The sequence below is a fragment of the Harmonia axyridis genome, chromosome 2 (assembly GCF_914767665.1).
Source record: "Harmonia axyridis chromosome 2, icHarAxyr1.1, whole genome shotgun sequence".
Classification (NCBI taxonomy): Eukaryota; Metazoa; Arthropoda; class Insecta; order Coleoptera; family Coccinellidae; genus Harmonia; species Harmonia axyridis.
In genome coordinates, this window is record NC_059502.1 from 1,595,869 (window position 1) to 1,614,814 (window position 18,946).

General features: G+C 38.7%; 2 protein-coding genes across 4 annotated transcripts in view; one reads left to right on the top strand and one right to left on the bottom strand.

Moving 5' to 3' along the window:
- The window catches only part of LOC123673861 (probable G-protein coupled receptor B0563.6), a 98,740-nt gene that overhangs the window by 62,225 nt on the left and 17,569 nt on the right, over positions 1-18,946 (top strand). For all 3 annotated transcript variants that reach the window (XM_045608577.1, XM_045608579.1, XM_045608578.1), the window contains one exon: positions 16,885-17,228. In XM_045608577.1, coding sequence (XP_045464533.1) covers positions 16,967-17,228 — 262 coding nt within the window. In that variant the 5' untranslated portion in view covers positions 16,885-16,966. The remainder of the gene's footprint in view (positions 1-16,884; positions 17,229-18,946) is intronic.
- Positions 1,380-4,201, bottom strand: LOC123673860 (zinc finger MYM-type protein 1-like). Its single transcript, XM_045608576.1, has 2 exons — positions 1,911-4,201; positions 1,380-1,815 (listed from the first exon to the last, which is right to left on the bottom strand). The coding sequence occupies exons 1-2, from the start codon at positions 3,778-3,780 to the stop codon at positions 1,463-1,465; spliced, it is 2,223 nt and encodes a 740-aa protein (XP_045464532.1). The 5' UTR covers positions 3,781-4,201; the 3' UTR covers positions 1,380-1,462.

Here is an 18,946-nt window from a genome sequence, read left to right on the forward strand (position 1 = left end):
CTGGTTGAATGGCTACGTCAACAAGCAAAACTGCCGCATTTGGAGTGAAGCTAATCCTCAAGTGTATGTCTAAACACCGTTACATCCAGAAAAACTGACTGTTTGGTGCGCTTTATGGGCTGGTGGAATCATTGGTCCGTACTTCTTCAAAAACGATGATGGCCAGAACGTTACAGTCAATGGTGATCGGTATAGAGCCATGATTACTAACTTTTTCGTTCCTGAATTGAACAACCATGATGTCCAGGAGCTATGGTTCCAACAAGACGGCGCAACATGTCACACAGCTCGTGCGACAATCGATTTATTGAAAGACACGTTTGGTGACCGCCTAATTTGGACGTTTTGGACCTGTGAATTGGCCTCCAAGATCTTGTGATTCAACACCGCACGACTACTTTCTGTGGGGCTATGTCATTGGTCTATGCGGATAAGCCACAAACCCTTGACCATTTGGAAGACAACATTCGCCGTGTTATTGCCGATATACGGCCACAAATGTTGGAAAAAGTCATCGAAAATTGGACGTCCAGATTGGACTACATCCGAGCCAGCCGTGGCGGTCATATGCCAGAAATCATATTTAAAATGTAATGCCACAAGATTATCTTGCGGATAAATAAAATTCATGTCAATCGAATAATCCATCGTTGTTTTATTGCAATTTAAAGTTCTATAGCTCTAAAAAAAAAACCCTTATAAGCGAAATATTTGAGGGAGTCATTTTTCAAAAACGCCCTGTAACTCTAGAGAGAAGCAAGATATCTATGATCTGCTTTCTGATATATTTTGAAAAAAGAGATCGGGGGTCCTTGAGAATTTCTTCTCTGAGTCTGATAGTTTGCTTTCAGTGAGCATCGAATTTGGGACACCCTGTAAAAGTTTCGAAGATATTTCATCAAATACACTTCTGTGTCATTTCATGAAAGATCAGAGTAATTCGACCACAGATTCCAAAGTTTCCACAGTTTTGGATTCTCACTAAATCAAGTTACTCTCGATCATAGATTGAAGGAATGTTACCGCCCACTAATCGATGGTTATTGACAGATTGAATTATTAAGTAGTCTATGAGGCCGACTTGCAAAAATTGGCGAATCAGTTTTCCAGATGGTTAATTCTAAGGTATTTGATGAAATATTTAGTACATGTTACATTTGATTTCATCAAATGATGTTGGTGATACTCAAATATCATTTCTTTTATAGAATTCTGACACCTCGTCGATCAATTGCTAGCAGTGATGCAGGGCCGTAGCTAGAAATGAATTTAAGGTAGGGCAATGAAGGTTACAGGTAGGGCAGAAGTAAAAAATTGTACTCGATGTGATCTGATGAATCAATTTTCATCGTACCTACTTTTGAGTGTATGGTAGTATGTATATATAAAAATATTTATTTCTTCAGTTTATATTATTTCTTTCAACATGTTGTGATTAATATAATGATGATAAAAAACTTCCTCAAAACAGCTGAATCCTTCGATTTGTCATATTATTAAATATGCGAAGGACTTCATTCAGATCAACAGACTGAGTCCTTCTCTTTTCAAAGGCCAGAAATACCATGCCTGCCATTCTTTCGTGACTCATTGACAGCCTCTGAGGTCTATTGATTGCAGTTAAGGTTGAAAAAGTAGATTCACAAACAGCAGTGCTACATCCTATGGTCGCCACAGATGCAAAGAGTTCATATGTATCTTTGAAAGCCTCTCGCTGTCTGTACAAAACTTGCACTATGTCTTCTGTTTTATCCTCACGACGACTCAAATAAGCTTTAACCACTGTAGCCTCTTCATTTGATGGAATTGTTATACCTGAAAAGTTAATTTAAATTGTGAATTGAATATGAATAAACAAGCGTAATATTTTAGAAGCAGCAACATCATTTTGTTAATTGCCTTACACTCACCTAAATTTTTCAAAGGTTCCATTTTGTTCACATCCAACTCATCGAGACTCGCTACAGAATTTAACAGATCATCGTTGTCTGAAAACCTTCTCTGTAATTCAGCAACTAGTATGTCCAATGTTTCGAAATACTCAGATTTAAATGGTTGATCTTCTTCATTTTGTTTCGTTGAGGAACAGGAAGAGTCAAACATCAAGTAGTCATCCATGCGATTAGATCTTCTGACTTGCCTTTTTTGGGTGTGAGTCCTATTTTCAGAATCAATGCTTGTCATAGATTTAGCTTCTTCCAAAATTTGATGATACATTTCATCTGTTCTCAATTTTGTGATTTCATTTTGGACGCAATTTATGATTATTAGGGCGTCTTTCAATCCTGCGCTTCGGGCTTGTAAACTTGCATCTGCAGGCTGAAGCATGGATAGTATTTTTTTGGCCACAACCATAGCCATTCGGAATTCCAAATTAAGCATAATTTTTTTGATGCCGACACTCTTGGCAACGTCGTCACCATTGAATCTGTCATTTTTCATTTTATCTAAAGTTAGCAAAATCTCTGAATAATTATCGTTTACAACTTTTGTAACCGCCAAGTGTCCTGACCAACGTTGTTCGAGTAATCTGCCAATTATTTTTCCACCATACATTGCAGCTATTTTTCCATGATGAAAGAACTCATGTAACATGATGCATTGATCAAAAAATAAACGGATGAAAGTCATTTCAGAGATAGTCCTGATAACTATTAAATGTAAGCGGTGGTTATAACAGTGGACATAAGGAATTTTTCGGCCCAATTGATTCTCTATTCTAGTCGCAACTCCTGAAACTTTTCCGCTCATAACACTTGCTCCATCATAGCATTGGCTTAGCATACGGGAGAGATCAATGCCATTTTTCGTAAGAGTGTTTAAAGTTAATTCGGTAAATGTTGCTGCATCAAGATGTTCAGTTGTTGTAACTGTCAGCAACGACTCATTGACGATTCCATCCTTAACGTAACGTATTGCTATAGCAATATTTTCACGATTATTCTTATCCCTCGTTCCATCTTCCATTAGAGTGAACCAATTCACGTCAGATTCCTTGATATCTTTGACAATGGAGTTCTGTACTACTTGAACCATTGCTTGAATTATTTGGTTTTGAATTTCCGGTGAATGATATGTCGCATTTTGTGGTATATGGCTGAAAGCCTCCTTCAAATTCGGATCTTTCATGCACGTGTATTCAAATAAATTCTGAAATAATCCTTGTTCTTTTTTTTCCTCCAAAACATAATTTCCTCGCAAAGCTAACTCGTTGACAACTAAAAATTGTATAACTTCAACAATTGATTTCATGTAATACCGGTTTTTTTCTAAAACTTCATGATTTATCAAAGTTTCGACACTGCTACCTGTAGATATTCTGCGTAGTTTGTCTTGCCACATCGCCATGGCTTGTGTATGAGGAATTGATTTCTCATGTTTTGGAAACCCAGTTCTTGTATCACTGGCATTTTTCCAGTTTCTGAATCCTGTGGAAGTATAAGAACTTTGTTTGCTTCCATGGGGTAAAAATTGTTGACAAGGATAGCAAAAAGCAGCATCTCTCTCGACCGAATACTGCAACCATTTATATCGCTTAAACCAATCCGCAACAAAGGCCCTATTATTTTCTTTGGGATATATATTTAAAATAATTTGTTTTATCGGTTCTCCGATTCGTGCAATATCCGAAGGAATACCATAGTTAATTCTATTTCTACCAACCTGTTTTGCCAAACTAGTTTCCATAGAACTAGGAGTGGGTTTTGAGCAATGGGGTTCATCGTGATGAATTCCCTCTTCAACTCTTCGTTTTTTGGTAAAGAAAGTCCTTATATCCATCGCTAAATGAGTCAATCAACACTTCACTTCACTTCAATAAACAAACAATTATTTCGCTAAACTCTATTTTGGGTTATATGGGGATCCCCCTACCAAGGGGCGTATATTCCAGTACAGGTCCCATACATACTTCAAATGCCATCTATGTGCGGAATCAAGAAAATAAGCACATGAGGTGCTTCTGAAAATACAGCGTGCTGTATATATACAATGACCACGGTGCACTCTATTGATGTAGTTCGCAATCTCTAACAACTCGTGATTAATTCAGAATTGATTTGCGAGTGATAATTTTTTCCTCACGTCACATAATGAAATTTCCTTTGAATATTATTTAAATTGTTACTATTTTTTAAGGTAGGGCATTGAAAATTAAAGGTAGGGCATTGCCCCATAATGCCCCCCCCTGGCTACGGCCCTGCAGTGATGATGAAAATAAAAGGCAAGGAAGATTTTTCCTCTAAGTATTATAGTTCTCGAGATGTTCTCAGTAAGCATCGAATTTGGGAAAAACCAGTGTGTTACGATATCAAGTGATAAGATCGCCCGAACGAAAATAGTTGAAAAAATCAATTTTCTTCAATGAAACGTGAATACCAGCATTTTGTATATAACTTGATTCGATTATTTCAAGGAACTAAGACTTCAGATTACCTGTAAGTTACCCAATATTAATTTGAAAGTTACCTTTTCTTAAGCTCCTGTGAATAATAGTGATGAATTAAAATTCTGATACTCTTCTGTCATTGTAATAAATGTACAGTGCATCCCATTTTGGGTGAGACAGCCAGGTTTCTCGCTTGTTATTCAAGATAGAGCCTTGCGGTTTTCACGTTCCTGTCCTACTTTTTCGTGAAACTCAAGTTGGTCTAATCAGATTCTGCATAACTGTTTCCGTTCAAAATATACAGGGTGATTTTGGAAATTGATACTTTTCGGACCCCTCCTTTATCTCCGAAATTATTAGAAATAATGCTGAGCTGAAAACTACGTCTGAATCAGAATTCTGCGTAGAATCCAGTGGCGTACTCAATATTTTTTTTCGGGGTATGGTTTTGAAGATTCAACACAAACCTATATTTTTTTTAATGGAACACCCTATATATCATTACTTCGTTGAATTCGTTATTTTTTTCCCTTCAAAATGATATATGATACTATGTAGGTAGGATGTTCAGAAATGTTAAAAAAACACTAAAACGTCAAATAATGATGATTTTTTTGTAAATGGGCCATGAATTTCCTATGTTTCAATAAGAGGATTATTACTTTCGATTTTTAAAAGTAGTAAGTCATTGATGAAACAAACATCCTTGTTGTTATTATGGCTACTATGCATTTGGGAGCATTGTTTTATCAAGTAGGCATTGGAGGGAAAAAACCAATCTGATCTAGCTGTCATCGCTATAAATTATTGTTATCATTATTGATTCTTCTTTTCTATGGGAAATCCATTGCCCATTAACAAAAAATCATCATTATTTGATGTTTTAGTGTTTTTTTAACATTTCTGAACATCCTACCTACATAGTGTCATATATCATTTTGAAGGGAAAAAAATAACAAATTCAACGAAGTAATGATACACATGGTGTTCCATTAAAAAAAAACATAAGTTTGTGTTGAATCTTCAAAACCATACCCCGAAAAAAAAAATTGAGTAAGCCACTGGATTCTACGCAGAATTCTGATTCAGACGTAGTTTTCACCTCAGCATTATTTCTAATAACTTCGGAGATAAAGGAGGGGTCCGAACAGTATCAAATTCCAAAATCGCCCTGTATCTCTTGAACGGAAACAGTTATGCAGAATCTGATTAGACCAACTTGAGTTTCACGAAAAAGTAGGACAGGAACGTGAAAACCGCAAGGCTCTATCTTAAATAACAAGCGAGAAACCTGGCTGTCTCACACAAAATGGGATGCACTGTACTTGAATGTCTATTAGATCACTTAATAAGTGAAGAGTTCTAATGATGACACCATAATGTGAAAAACCCTGAATAAAAAAAAACCGGAAAATAAATGTTGATTCCACACAAAAATGTCTGCAGGTTTTCCATCAAAACAAAGGACACAAAAATTCTCAGAAAAACACTCTAATTATACTTTTCGTCAACTCATTGAAATTCCACGAACATTTTTTTGCTGCCCATATTGAATAATTCATGCAATTTACGCATTATTCTCGGCATTCTCAGCACGCCTTCAAACTTAATCAATCAGGATCGGAGGTGGCTCCGAACAACATTAATTAAAATTAAAACACACTTTTTCAGACCTGGTCGCAGACCGGGAATGATTAATATATTTCAATTAACATTATCGAAGTTGATTCCGTCCCCAAATTCCTCAGGAATTATTGTTTCAGAAGTTTTAATTCATGACAGAGCGACTGGGAAACTCAGCTTCTGACAGGATTATGGCTTAGCTCATTAAGGATATATTTATGTGGGTAGATTTATCTGAAAGGGATATTTGCGGGATATCGGAGAGATATTCGAGTTTCCAAATCGAATTTAGGGTAATATCGAATTATTATTCCCTATTAACTACTTTTGGACTTGTTCCAGAGATATTAGGTTAGGTGTACAACTTTGTTTCCGCCGTTTTGCAATAGATGTAGTGGTAAGTGGTAGTCGAAATAAATAGATCGTAGATGTCATACAATAAGCTTAGGTATTTGTAAATATAATGCTATAAAAATATTAGTCGATTTGTATCTGCATCATTAAGTTATTCTCGATTAAACATGTCAGCCTACGAGACAAATTCCCGTTTTTTGCGAGAGGTTTTAATTTTCTGCTTTAATATGAAGAAATCTGCGACTGAGACTCATCTAATGCTCTCAAATATCTATGGGAAGGCCGCTATTAGTGAAAGAATGTACCGAGGGTAGTTTCAAAGCTTCAAGAAAGGTGATTTTGACGTCGAAGACCAGGTGGAGAGAAGGTTTTCGAAGATGCAGAATTGGAGCCATTACTTGATCAAGACTCGTGTCAAACACAATAAGAATTGGCAGGATCATTGGGAGTAACGCAACAAGCCATTTCAAAATGCCTGAAAGTCATGGAAATGATTCAGAAACAAGGAAATTGGCTGCCGTACGAGTTGAAGCCGAGAGATGTTGAACGGCGTTTGTGAACAGCTGCTTGCAAAGCAATGACGGAAGGGATTTCTGCATCACATTGTGACTGAAGCTGATAAATGGGTTCATTACGATAATCCCAAGCGCCTATAAATTTCGATTTGATTCTTTCTTATCCTTCAATTTATTGTGGTGATGTCAATTGTCATCAATCAAAGTTTTATAGGATGGAAATTATAAAATTTATTGCTCCTTTCTGGTTCTTTTTTTTTGTTTTCAGATTTAATTACAATATATGCGTTGTCAACTTCCGGCATGCGTCCACGTCTACGGCCAAACTGAATATTCACGGTTCCAAGGTCATACTCAGTATTTGGTAGGACCAGCTCGGCATAGCATAGCGAATGATACAATCACAGGGGATCGTTATCGCACGTAATTAATGCATTTGTGCCGAGCATTGAAAGGCAAACGGCCCCAATACAACGAGAGACATGATAAAGTAATTTTACAGCATGACAATGCTCGACCCCATGTCATACTTGGAAACGTTGAAAAGGGAAGTCCTACCCCACCTATATTTCGATGTATCACTTCAATAAAAGGATACTATGGTATCGCATCGATCCTGCGAGTATTCATCCGGAAAATTCAGGATTCATCAATAACCGCTTCCCGATTCCAATTAAGCGGAAAATCAATGAAAACCTTCCATTTCTGAGTAATCAACCCCTTCAGAAGATGGAGCTCAGATCTCGTAAATACGTATTCGATCTAGGATCCATCTTCCGGAATATCTCAAGGTGATAAAGCGAGCGAACTGCAGAGTCATAGATGCTGACACTAATAATAACGAAGGGCCTCAACGGAACATTAGTTAGGGGTGTTTCACCCCCAGGAGTGATTTATATCGTCTCCATCTCTCTCTCCCTCTGGCTTGCATGCTCGGTCGCGAAAATATTTAGAAATACTGAAATAGATGGCAGGCTTTTCATATCTGGCTAGAAGGACTTCATGGTGTTGCTTCAAGATAATTCGGATGGGATCCAACGTTGGAAATAGGTGGAACTGATGATACAATTTGAAATTTTACTAAAGGCAACACTGTGGGTTAGTTTATGGCATTTCATATGTCATTTGTCTTCAATAGGTTATGTCGCTTAGGGCCATAATCTAAGCTAAAAAGTCCCCTCTACGTCCATTAGCGATGAAGCTCACTTCTGGTTGAATGGCTACGTCAACAAACAAAACTGCCGCATTTGGAGTGGAGCTAATCCTCAAGTGTATGTCTAAACACCGTTACATCCAGAAAAACTGACTGTTTGGTGCGCTTTATAGGCTGGTGGAATCATTGGTCCGTACTTCTTCAAAAACGATGATGACCAGAACGTTACAGTCAATGGTGATCGGTATAGAGCCATGATTACTAACTTTTTCATTCCTGAATTGAACAACCATGATGTCCAGGAGGTGTGGTTCCAACAAGACGGCGCAACATGTCACACAGCTCGTGCCACAATCGATTTTTTGAAAAACACGTTTGGTGACCGCCTAATTTCACGCTTCGGACCTGTGAATGGGCCTCAAAGATCTTGTGATTTAACACCGCTAGACTACTTTCTGTGGGACTATGTAAAGTCTATGCGAATAAGCCACAAACCCTTGACCATTTGGAAGACAACATTCGCCGTGTTAGCCGATATACAGCCACAAATGTTGGAAAAAGTCATCGAAAATTGGAAAATTGAGAAAACACCCTTTACAAAAAACTCTCTCCATTTCGAAAACAAAGCAAGCAACAATCAAGGAATCTGTCATTTTCATTTGTACCCCCAATTTAGGAATACCCTGTATATTCCTCTAGGTTTACTGTCCTGCCTGCTGGATAAATCATCCAGGGACCCAGCTCAGGCTAATATATTCACTGTCAACTACTATATCTCCTCCGAATCAAAATCTTCGCATTTAAATTGGATAATTTACCAGGACGAAACGGGCCCTCTCTAATCCTTTTGTGTACCGCCAAAAAAAGAAAAACAAGCCTCAACTATACACAACTATCAACCGTATCTAACAACGCGCGAAGAACCGTTCCCAGCGCGCTATAATTGAAATCGCGGCCCAGTCCATTTCCCTCAACTTTCGGCCAGAAAAAACCCCCATGAACTTCTATTGTCTTCTGATTTTCAGACGAAAAAAACCGGCAAGTTGTAATGAAACTGTCGGGCCGGTCCGTGGCTGCCTCCTCTATCTAGAATTAAATGTGTGCAGCTGAGAAACTCAGGCAAAATAATAGCAGCCAAACAACCCGGGCCTTTAGAATAATGGGATCGGGGCTTAATACCCACGGAATAATTTAATTTACGGAGTAGGAATTGATGTATCTCGCGAGTATGATAATCGGCGTCATGTTTGTTTAATACAGGTGGAAATTAGAAGGAGTTTCTGAAAGGAGCATATGCCGTAAGAAGGTTTGTTCATTTTTTTTTTAGTCGCTTGGAATATCTTGCCTTTGAGAGATTTTGGAGAAACGTCTTAGCTGAAAAAGTAGGAGAGATGCTTGCAGAGACGGCTCTGGAGAAGGTGGTGCTCATCTCCGATCAAGTGAAAATGATACTCGTCACTTGTACCTCGATCTTATGGTCTATTGTGTCCCCCATCAAAGCTGTTCTCACCATTGGTCGTCGTAGTCTACAGCTCGCTCTCCAGTTCCAGTCATCTGGGATGACTTCAAGGAGGCTAATTCCTCACTTCTACAAGCCTCTTGTCCGAAGCAATTTTTGCGTTGGCTAACGATGGGAAGCCATTCCGTCACTGAATGATCTGGAGTTGCTTCCTTCTGCCCGCAGAATCTGCATTCATCGTTTTCTGCTAGACTCATTCTCATGATGTTCTTCTTGAGGCGGCAATACTCTGCAAGGAATCCTGTGAGGAGGTGTAGCATATTCTTGCTAATATCCAGATACTTCTAAGATCGCTAAGTATCAAAGCTTCGAGGACAATTTTCGGAATTATTCAACCTAGGAAAATTACACTAGAGTGTGTCTTTCTCAGTTTTTCCTTCTCCTTAAACTCTTTCTTATAGATACATTTATCTATACTACCGAAACGTTCTGGGCCAATGGAAGGAGTTTGTACTCCTTTGTGGCAAGTGGGTTGGCCTCTTCATTTTCTTCAATTCCCAATGACTGAAAACAGGCCTTGTTATTTATGCCTATTCAATTGAGTTTCCTTCGGCACTCTAATACCATGCATGATATGTGAGCTCAATGCTTCGATTGAAACCTGACTGTAAGATCATAGCGTTTTCAATTTCCTATAAGTTGTATGCATACAGTAGGTACTTCTTGTTGTTGGTCTCTTTAACGATAGCTGTTGGATGATGCACATCTTGTAAGAGTGAAACCTCAAAATCCTATGCACTGATTAATGACTCACTCCCAGTTCTTCTACTTGTCGTTGTGCTGAAGGTCCAGAATTCTTAAATGAATATTGTTTTACCTTGGAGGTAGTTGTTTCACAAAGCTACCCATCTCTCTTTTAGATTTTCAATCCATTTCAGTATAGTATAACGACTTGAAACAGCACCATGTCGTCCAATATTGAATTATGGCAAATAAGTAGCTATACTACTACTATTAAAATCGAGGCATTACTACAAACAAACGTGCCATACGCAAATTGTCCACTGTTGCATTGTTACTGAAATGGCATTTCGCCACTAAGGCAATGACACTACTTTATACAACCTCCTTCCACTACCCTTCTATTAACCTTCCCAAAAACATCAGATTTCCATGACTCACCGGTATATATTAGGTGTACAACTTTGCTTGTAAATACCTTACAATAATCTTAGGTTAACATAACGCCATCAAAATATAAGTCGATTTGTGTCTGCACCATGAAGTTATTCTCGATTAAACATGTCAGCTCACGAGCCAAATTCTCGTTATTTACGGGAGGTTTTAATTTTCTGCTTCAATATGAAGAAATCTGCGGCTGAGGCTCATCGAATGCTCTCGAATACCTATGGTGAGGCCACTAGTGAAAGAACGTGCCGATAGTGGTTTCAACGCTTCAAGAACGGTGATTTTGATGTCGAAGACCAGCATGGCGGTAGAAGAGAGAAGGTTTACGAAGATGCAGAATTGGAGGCATTACTTGATCGATACTCCTGTCAAAAGCAACAATAATTGGCAGGATCGGCGGGAGTGACGCAATAAGCCTTTTCAAAAATGTATTAAAGGGCACGTTTTTGAATGCGGTGTCACAAAGATATAGTGTAGACGAACATAAAAAAATGTATCAAATTAAAATGCAGCTTTCGCATTTGGGCTCAGAATCCCAAATCCAAGGGTATCTCAACTTTTTTTTTCCAAATTACGTACAAACGTAAAAACCAACACTTTCCCCAAACTTTCGCTACTTTTCCCGACGCCTCGAAAAAAATTACCGAAATCGACTCTAGGGCGTCTCACAGCGTCTGGATGCCGCGTAGCACGAAATCGAATCAGTATGCTCCTCACCATTAGCATCTCGCGTATAAATTCAGTTCTCAAGTTCACGCAAATTAACCCCAAAGGATGGATTCGTGGAAATGTACCGGCATATCAGATCCTGAATATTCTATTCATAATGACGGCAAGACCAAGGATGCTAGTTTCTGGCGGATCTCATCGGAATGAGGTTATAGATCGATGACTCTCGCGGAGTGGAAATGGATTGGATTTGCACCTTGGATATGGTATTGTGTGTGGGAAACGTGTTTATGACAGGGATTGATGAAGTCGCGGAAAATTATTTTGCAGAAAAGTTTGCGAGTGTGAGATGATCGATCTGACCGTCAAGACTTTATTGTGTTTTGATCGTTCCACGCCAACTATTTTAATTCGTCATGTGGAGATTTGAGGTTCGAGATAAAAATAATGCTAACGGGTGTTTTTCTTCGAGGTATATATCTTTAAGTTGGCATTACTGTTCAAGATGGCGACCGATTCAACAGCTGTCAAGTGAATTATTCTCAGTTTGGTTCGGCAATTCATCATGAATAGACTCACGCCTGAACAACGCTTGCAAATAGTGCAATTTCATTTCGAAAATAATGGTTCTTTGCGGAATACTTATCGCGCACTACGTCAATTTTATTTTGTTTAGCGATGAAGCGCACTTCTGGTTGAATGGCTACGTCAACAAACAAAACTGCCGCATTTGGAGTGAAGCTAATCCTCAAGTGTATGTCGAAACACCGTTACATCCAGAAAAACTGACTGTTTGGTGCCCTATATGGGCTGGTGGAATCATTGGTCCGTACTTCTTCAAAAACGATGATGGCCAGAACGTTACAGTCAATGGTGATCGATATAGAGCCATGATTACTAACTTTTTGAACAACCATGATGTCCAAGAGCTGTGGTTCCAACAAGACGGCGCAACATGTCACACAGCTCGTGCCACAATCGATTTATTGAAAGACACGTTTAGTGACCCCTTCTTCTTCTTCCTGGGCCTCGCTTTCCGTAAATTTTGCCTTGTAAAATTATCTGCAACAGGCCATATCTATGTTCATTTCTTGTTATATACCCTAGGCATTCCAGCTTCCGCTGTTTGATTTAGATGGTAGTTCTCGTTATTTTCCAATTCTCTTCAGTTCTAGTTTGGTTGAATAAAATTAGAATATTAGGGCTCTCGAAAGAAAGTGACTGCTCACTTGAAATTTTCAGGGTAATTTTGAGAACAGAATACAAAGCTTCGTAAGGATCATCGAACAACAACGTTTTGAGAAAATAAGGAAAGCTTTTGAGTACTCATTCGTTCATTCACCAATTTCACCCTTGGAGACCTCATAGATGTAGATGTAGATTTAAGGGAGGTTTCATTCAGAGCTGTTCAGCCATATAAGTGAATTTGAAAGAGGTCGAATTATTGGTCTACTGGAGGCAGGGTTGTCATTTCGAGAAAACGCAAACAGTACGAGCAGAAATCCAACTACTGTTATGGGATGTTGTCAAGCGTGGTTTGATAATGCTCAAAATCGAAGAAGAGTAGGCACCGGACGTCGAAGGGACACAAATGAAGTTCAAGATCGATGTTCAAGACTTATGGCCATTAGAGACTCGATCTTTGGCTGATGAGTGGTTAGGAGAACAAGACCATTCTGTGAATGTCTGAACGGTTTACCGGCGGATAAGGTCTTTTGAACTGCAGAATTATCGACCCCCATCTTGTGTCACCTCTGACGGTTGGGCATCGCCAGCAACGATAACAGTGGTGCAGAGAACGTCAATATTGGAATGGGGAATGGCATCAGGTCGTCTTTTCTGATGAATCTCGATTCTCCTTGGTTGCACATGGTGGCCGAAGAAGGGTTAGACGACGTCGGGGAGAAAGACGTGATCCTCATTTTATGTAGGCGTTATGGTATGGGGTGCTATTACAGATGCAAGTAGGTCACCTTGAGTCTTAATTCGAAGTAACATGACAGCGCTCCGTTACCTCCAAGATATAGTGGAGCCATATGTTCTCCCTTACCTGAACCGGCTCGAGAATCCAATTTTTCAGCAAGATAATGCCCGACCTCATGTTGCCAGAGTTATTCAAACTTTTTCGAAGCGAACTATGTGAATCTTTTGGCATGGCCACCCAGATCCCCCCGATCTTTCTCCCATAGAGCATGTTTGGGACATCATGGGTAAAAGGCTTGGAAATTTACCCAGCCCCCACGGAATTTGGCGGCTCTGAGACATTAAATACAGGTAGCTTGGGATAGTATCCCTCAAGAAGAAATAGACCGTCTTATTGCATCAATGCAGAGACGTGTTGGGGAATGTATAGATAATCGCGGTGGACAAACACATTATTAACAAATTTATTAAAAAAATTGTAAACCCTTCGTTTTTTTTTCTACAAATTCAATAATTTACTCCTTGCTATATCATCTATGTTTCACCAAAAAAAAAAGTTGAACAGCTCCTTCTAGGTGTTGCAGTTTCTTTGTCAGTTAGCATATTCAGTTCGATTACAATAATTCATTTTTCGAATTATCCAACTAATTTGAATCGGGACAATATCGAATTAAGTCATGATTTATACATAATTTGCCTACCGCAGACTCGATATAACAAACGAAACTTCGATTTACCCCAATAATTATTTCGCAGGCTGCTTCAAAATTGCGGAACATAAATCATCTGTTTCCGTATACAATTCAGAGAATGATTAATACCGATTTGAATTCTGCAACACAACGCCATTTTGTGATCACGACAGAACACGAGAAAACTTTCGAAATAAATAATGACTTCGATTCTGGTCCCAAAAGTGTGAAACTCAAAGTTCTTTGCTGGAGGGAAATTGGGAAACGTGGAAATAGGATATTTTATCGCATATTCTCGTTTCATAGGCGAGACTCGAGTTGCATTATTCTGTATGTTCTATTTGGTTGACATTTCATCACTATGACAAGAATTCTTTTTGAATTTTGTTGGATCATCACGCAAAAAAAGATGCTTATGAACTAAAAATTGCTTACACATTATTTTGGAGTGAATGAAGCCTTGAACAAAAAGTAAAACACTTAAAACTAAATTTACATGCCCTTAAATATAGGGTTTTTTTCGAGGTATATAACTTTAAGTTGGCATTACTGTTCGAGATGGCGACCGATTTAACAGCTGTCAAGTGATTCATTCTCAGTTTGGTTTGGCAACTGATCATAAATAGACTCACGCCTGAACAACGCTTGCAAATAGTGCAATTTTATTTCGAAAATAATGGTTCTGTGCGGAATACGTATCGCGCACTACGTCCATTTTATTTTGTTTAACGATGAAGCGCACTTCTGGTTGAATGGCTACGTCAACAAACAAAACTGCCGCATTTGGAGTGGAGCTAATCCTCAAGTGTATGTCGAAACACCGTTACATCCAGAAAAACTGACTGTTTGTTGCGCTTTATGGGCTGGTGGAATCATTGGTCCGTACTTCTTCAAAAACGATGATGGCCAGAACGTTACAGTCGATGGTGATCGGTATAGAGCCATGATTACTAACTTTTTCATTCCTGAATTGAACAACCATGATGTCCAGGAGCTGTGATTCCAACAAGAAGGCGCAACGTGTCACGCAGCTCGTGCCAATATCGATTTATTGAAAGACACGTTTGGTGACCGCCTAATTTCACGTTTTGGACCTGTGAATTGGCCTCCAAGATCTTGTGATTTAACACCGCTAGACTACTTTCTGTGGGGCTATGTAAAGTCATTTGGAAGACAATATTCGCCGTGTTATTGCCGATATACGGCCACAAATGTTGGAAAAAGTCATCGAAAATTGGACGTCCAGATTGGACTACATTCGAGCCATCCGTGGCGTTCATATGCCAGAAATCATATTTAAAATGTAATGCCATAAGATTATCTTGCGGATAAATAAAATTCATGTCAATCGAATAATCCATCGTTGTTTTATTGCAATTTAAACTTCTATAGCTCTAAAAAAACCACCCTTTAGTACAAGGTATCTTTATGAATTCATTACTAAAAATGGAACGATACACGCACAAATTGTTCAAATACAATGGTTGAAATTTTGCAATCACAGTTCTCAAAGATGAAGCATTTCACAACAATTTTTGTGAAGAGTACTCATCTGAAGAGGTCAAAATGTAATATATGACATAACAATTTTTGTGAAATCAATAAATATAAGCGGAAATAAAGTGTTTTATTCTTTAATCATATTAATTTGAAACAAAATTCATGTTTTGGAATATATTTGGTTCAAGTATCAATTGGAAAAATTTTGCATAAAAATCCTATCTTGCACTCTTATCACTTATTGATACACCTATTATACCCCAAGCGTTGAAAGAAAAAAAAGTTTTGGTCCCTCCGTGAATACGGAAACATGAGATCCGTTAATTAAAATTCTGCGCTGAATGAGTTGTAGAGAATATTTTCATAAGTTCCGAAATATAAATATTTGGAAGATCGATAGGATATCGGGGAGAAAACTCTCATGTCAGTGTTGATTTACGATCATGAGAAAATAACCTTGTTTTCGTTTCTGTCAAACTTGTGCAATCATTCGTGGAGAAAAGTTTTGTAGTCGGACATTGCCATTTATCTTTTTGTTTTCGCAAGTCATTGACTCCGATCGTTTTTTGAGGAAAACTGTATTTGGACGACACTTGGTTTGTTTGAGAACCTCGGCCAGAGGAATATATTGAATGGAAATTTGTCAATAGATGTCACTTTCACACAGAAATGAAATATATAGGGTGGTCCAGATTTTAGTTCGGCGTCGGATAGAACAACATTTTTTCATGATAAAAAGTTCGAATAAACATGTAACCTAACATGGCCTGTTTTCGAGATAAATGTTTGAAAAAAAAACAATGTTTATAAATCATTGCTACATATCCGAAAAATAAGCTCCAAAATTAATAATAAATTTATTCATCACAGCTTACTAACTAGATTTAAACAAGATTGAATTAGATATTTATGATATTTCAATTTTCCCGATGTTTTCGAGAAAATTGTTTGAAATTTTTCACCCGAAATCGGTATCAGATACGACAAAACTATAAGAAACCAAAAATATAAGTTTTATAGTATAGTTGCTACATTTTTTCAAACTAGTACTAGTGGTTCGCCAAAAAAAGTTCTGACAGAAGAAAGCGGTCACTATTCTAAAAAATATACCAACCTGTAGATTCGTATTAGACATTGACCTATCACGTGATTTAAACTCAAAATTGGAATAAATATACCATTTCAGTTGAATTTTTTATTTTTTGCAGATGCTATAAGAAGAAAACTAAAACAATTAAACTTTAACACCCTGTATCTCGGAAACAAAGCGTTTGCGGGCCCATGTTTATGGGACTTTTTCTTCTCAAAATTGGCCTGGGAATCTCTCACTTTCATTTATATCTATCAATTACGAATATTACGAAGATCAACGACCCTAAAACAGACCCCTGAATAACACCATCCCCTTTCTCTTTTTCCAGCCAACACCACCAGAGATGCCAACAACCCTCCTAGTCGTGCTTCCCTGAAAAAAAGACCGGACCGAAACAGTAGATCTTCAGGATGTTGTACGCCAGCCAGACTCCCAATGTGATGACCCCTTGTCCCAACTCGACAGCACCCCCGGAAGGGGCGGGGGGTGCGAACGCGACCTACTTGCTTCTGTACGCGGGGGAGGAGGACCCCCGGACCGACGTCCTGCGGCGCTACTGCTACGGCGTCGCTTTGCCCTCCATCTGCCTCCTTGGCATCGTCGGCAACGTGTTCAACTTGATTGTGCTGACCAGGAGGAACATGCGGGGCACCGCCTACATCTACATGAGGGGTGAGTTTGTTTACGTAAACGTGGAGGGGGCACAGTGGCGGCTCGTCACTCGTATTTCGAGTGTCGAGGGTGTTTCTTGTAAAGGGTGTTTTTTTTTCGAGGTATATAACTTTAAGTGGCATTTTGTTCAAGATGGCGACCGATTTAACAGCTGTCAAGTGATTTATTCTCAGTTTGGTTTGGCAATTCATCGTGAATAGACTCACGCCTGAACAACGCTTGCAAATAGTGCAGTTTTATTTCGAAAATAATGGTTCTGTGCGGAATACGTATCGCGCACTTCGTCCATTTTATTTTGATTAGCGATGAAGCGCACTTCTGGTTGAATGGCTACGTCAACAAACAAAACTGCCGCATTCGGAGTGAAGCTAATCCTCAAGTGTATGTCGAAACACCGTTACATCCAGACAAACTGACTGTTTGGTGCGCTTTATGTGCTGGTGGGATCATTGGTCCGTACTCCTTCAAAAACGATGATGGCCAGAACATTACAGTCAATGCTGATCGGTATAGAGCCATGATTATTAACTTTTTCATTCCTGAATTGAACAACCATGATGTCCAGGAGCTGTGGTTCCAACAAGACGGCGCAACATGTCACACAGCTCGTGCCACAATCGATTTATTGAAAGACACGTTTGGTGACCGCCTAATTTCACGTTTTGGGCCTGTGAATTGGCCTCCAAGATGTTGTGATTTAACACCGCTAGACTACTTTCTGTGGGGCTATGTACAGTCATTGGTCTATGCGGATAAGCCACAAACCCTTGACCATTTGGAAGACAACATTCGGCGTGTTATTGCCGATATACGGCCACAAATGTTGGAAAAAGTCATCGAAAATTGGACGTCCAGATTGGACTACATCCGAGCCAGCCGTGGCGGTCATATGCCAGAAATCATATTTGAAATGTAATGCCACAAGATTATCTTGCGGATAAATAAAATTCATGTCAATCGAATAATCCATCGTTGTTTTATTGCAATTTAAAGTTCTATAGCTCTAAAAAAAACACCCTTTACCTCCAATTCAAGAACACTCTGTATTTTGAAACCTTCGCTAAGCATCGTCTGAGTGAGCGTCAAGCTCCAGCGAACGTTATAAAATAAAGACACGTAAGTTCATAAAGAATCAACGCAAAACTCCCCTTTCTGTTCTCGAAGGCCAAACTGAAATTTGTCGCAAAAAAAAACGTCGAAAATCGACGCCAATAAAACCCAGTCTCGCCTAAACCAATCAATCATATTTTATTTCAATGTACCGAAAATAACGATCTATAAAGGGTAACGGTGCTTTCTACTCGATATATGTATATTTTGGAATCAACGCCTGCACGCATAAAGCTAATGGAAATCTGTTTTCAATAGCTCCTCAGTCCTGAAAGCCAGTTATGATGGGGGGGTGGCGAAATAATATTTTTCATAAGGGTGGAGGAAGAAGGCTGTGTAAATTTCGCCCCAAACGAGCTTTGTATGAAAATTGAACTTTTTATTCGATTTTTTTATATGAAGGGAAATTATGGGTTTTCTGCTGGTGTGGAGGTTTTTATTTTTTCAATGGAAATTCTAACGGCTTATCTCGTTTCCCAATGATTTTCAGAATGATGTTGTTCCTTGTTTACACTCTTTTCCTTTTAATGGAGATGAATGGCAGAATTTTCGCTTAGATTTAATGTGGAATTTTATTTTTTTTAAGTTAATTCATTGAGTATGTAACG

Excerpts from the sequence above, each read along its gene's own strand:
- LOC123673860 (XM_045608576.1), bottom strand. The coding sequence starts at position 3,780 with ATGGATATAAGGACTTTCTTTACCAAAAAACGAAGAGTTGAAGAGGGA. Across the intron at positions 1,816-1,910 it reads GGAACCTTTGAAAAATTTAG|GTATAACAATTCCATCAAAT; the intron begins GTGAGTGTAAGG and ends TTAACTTTTCAG.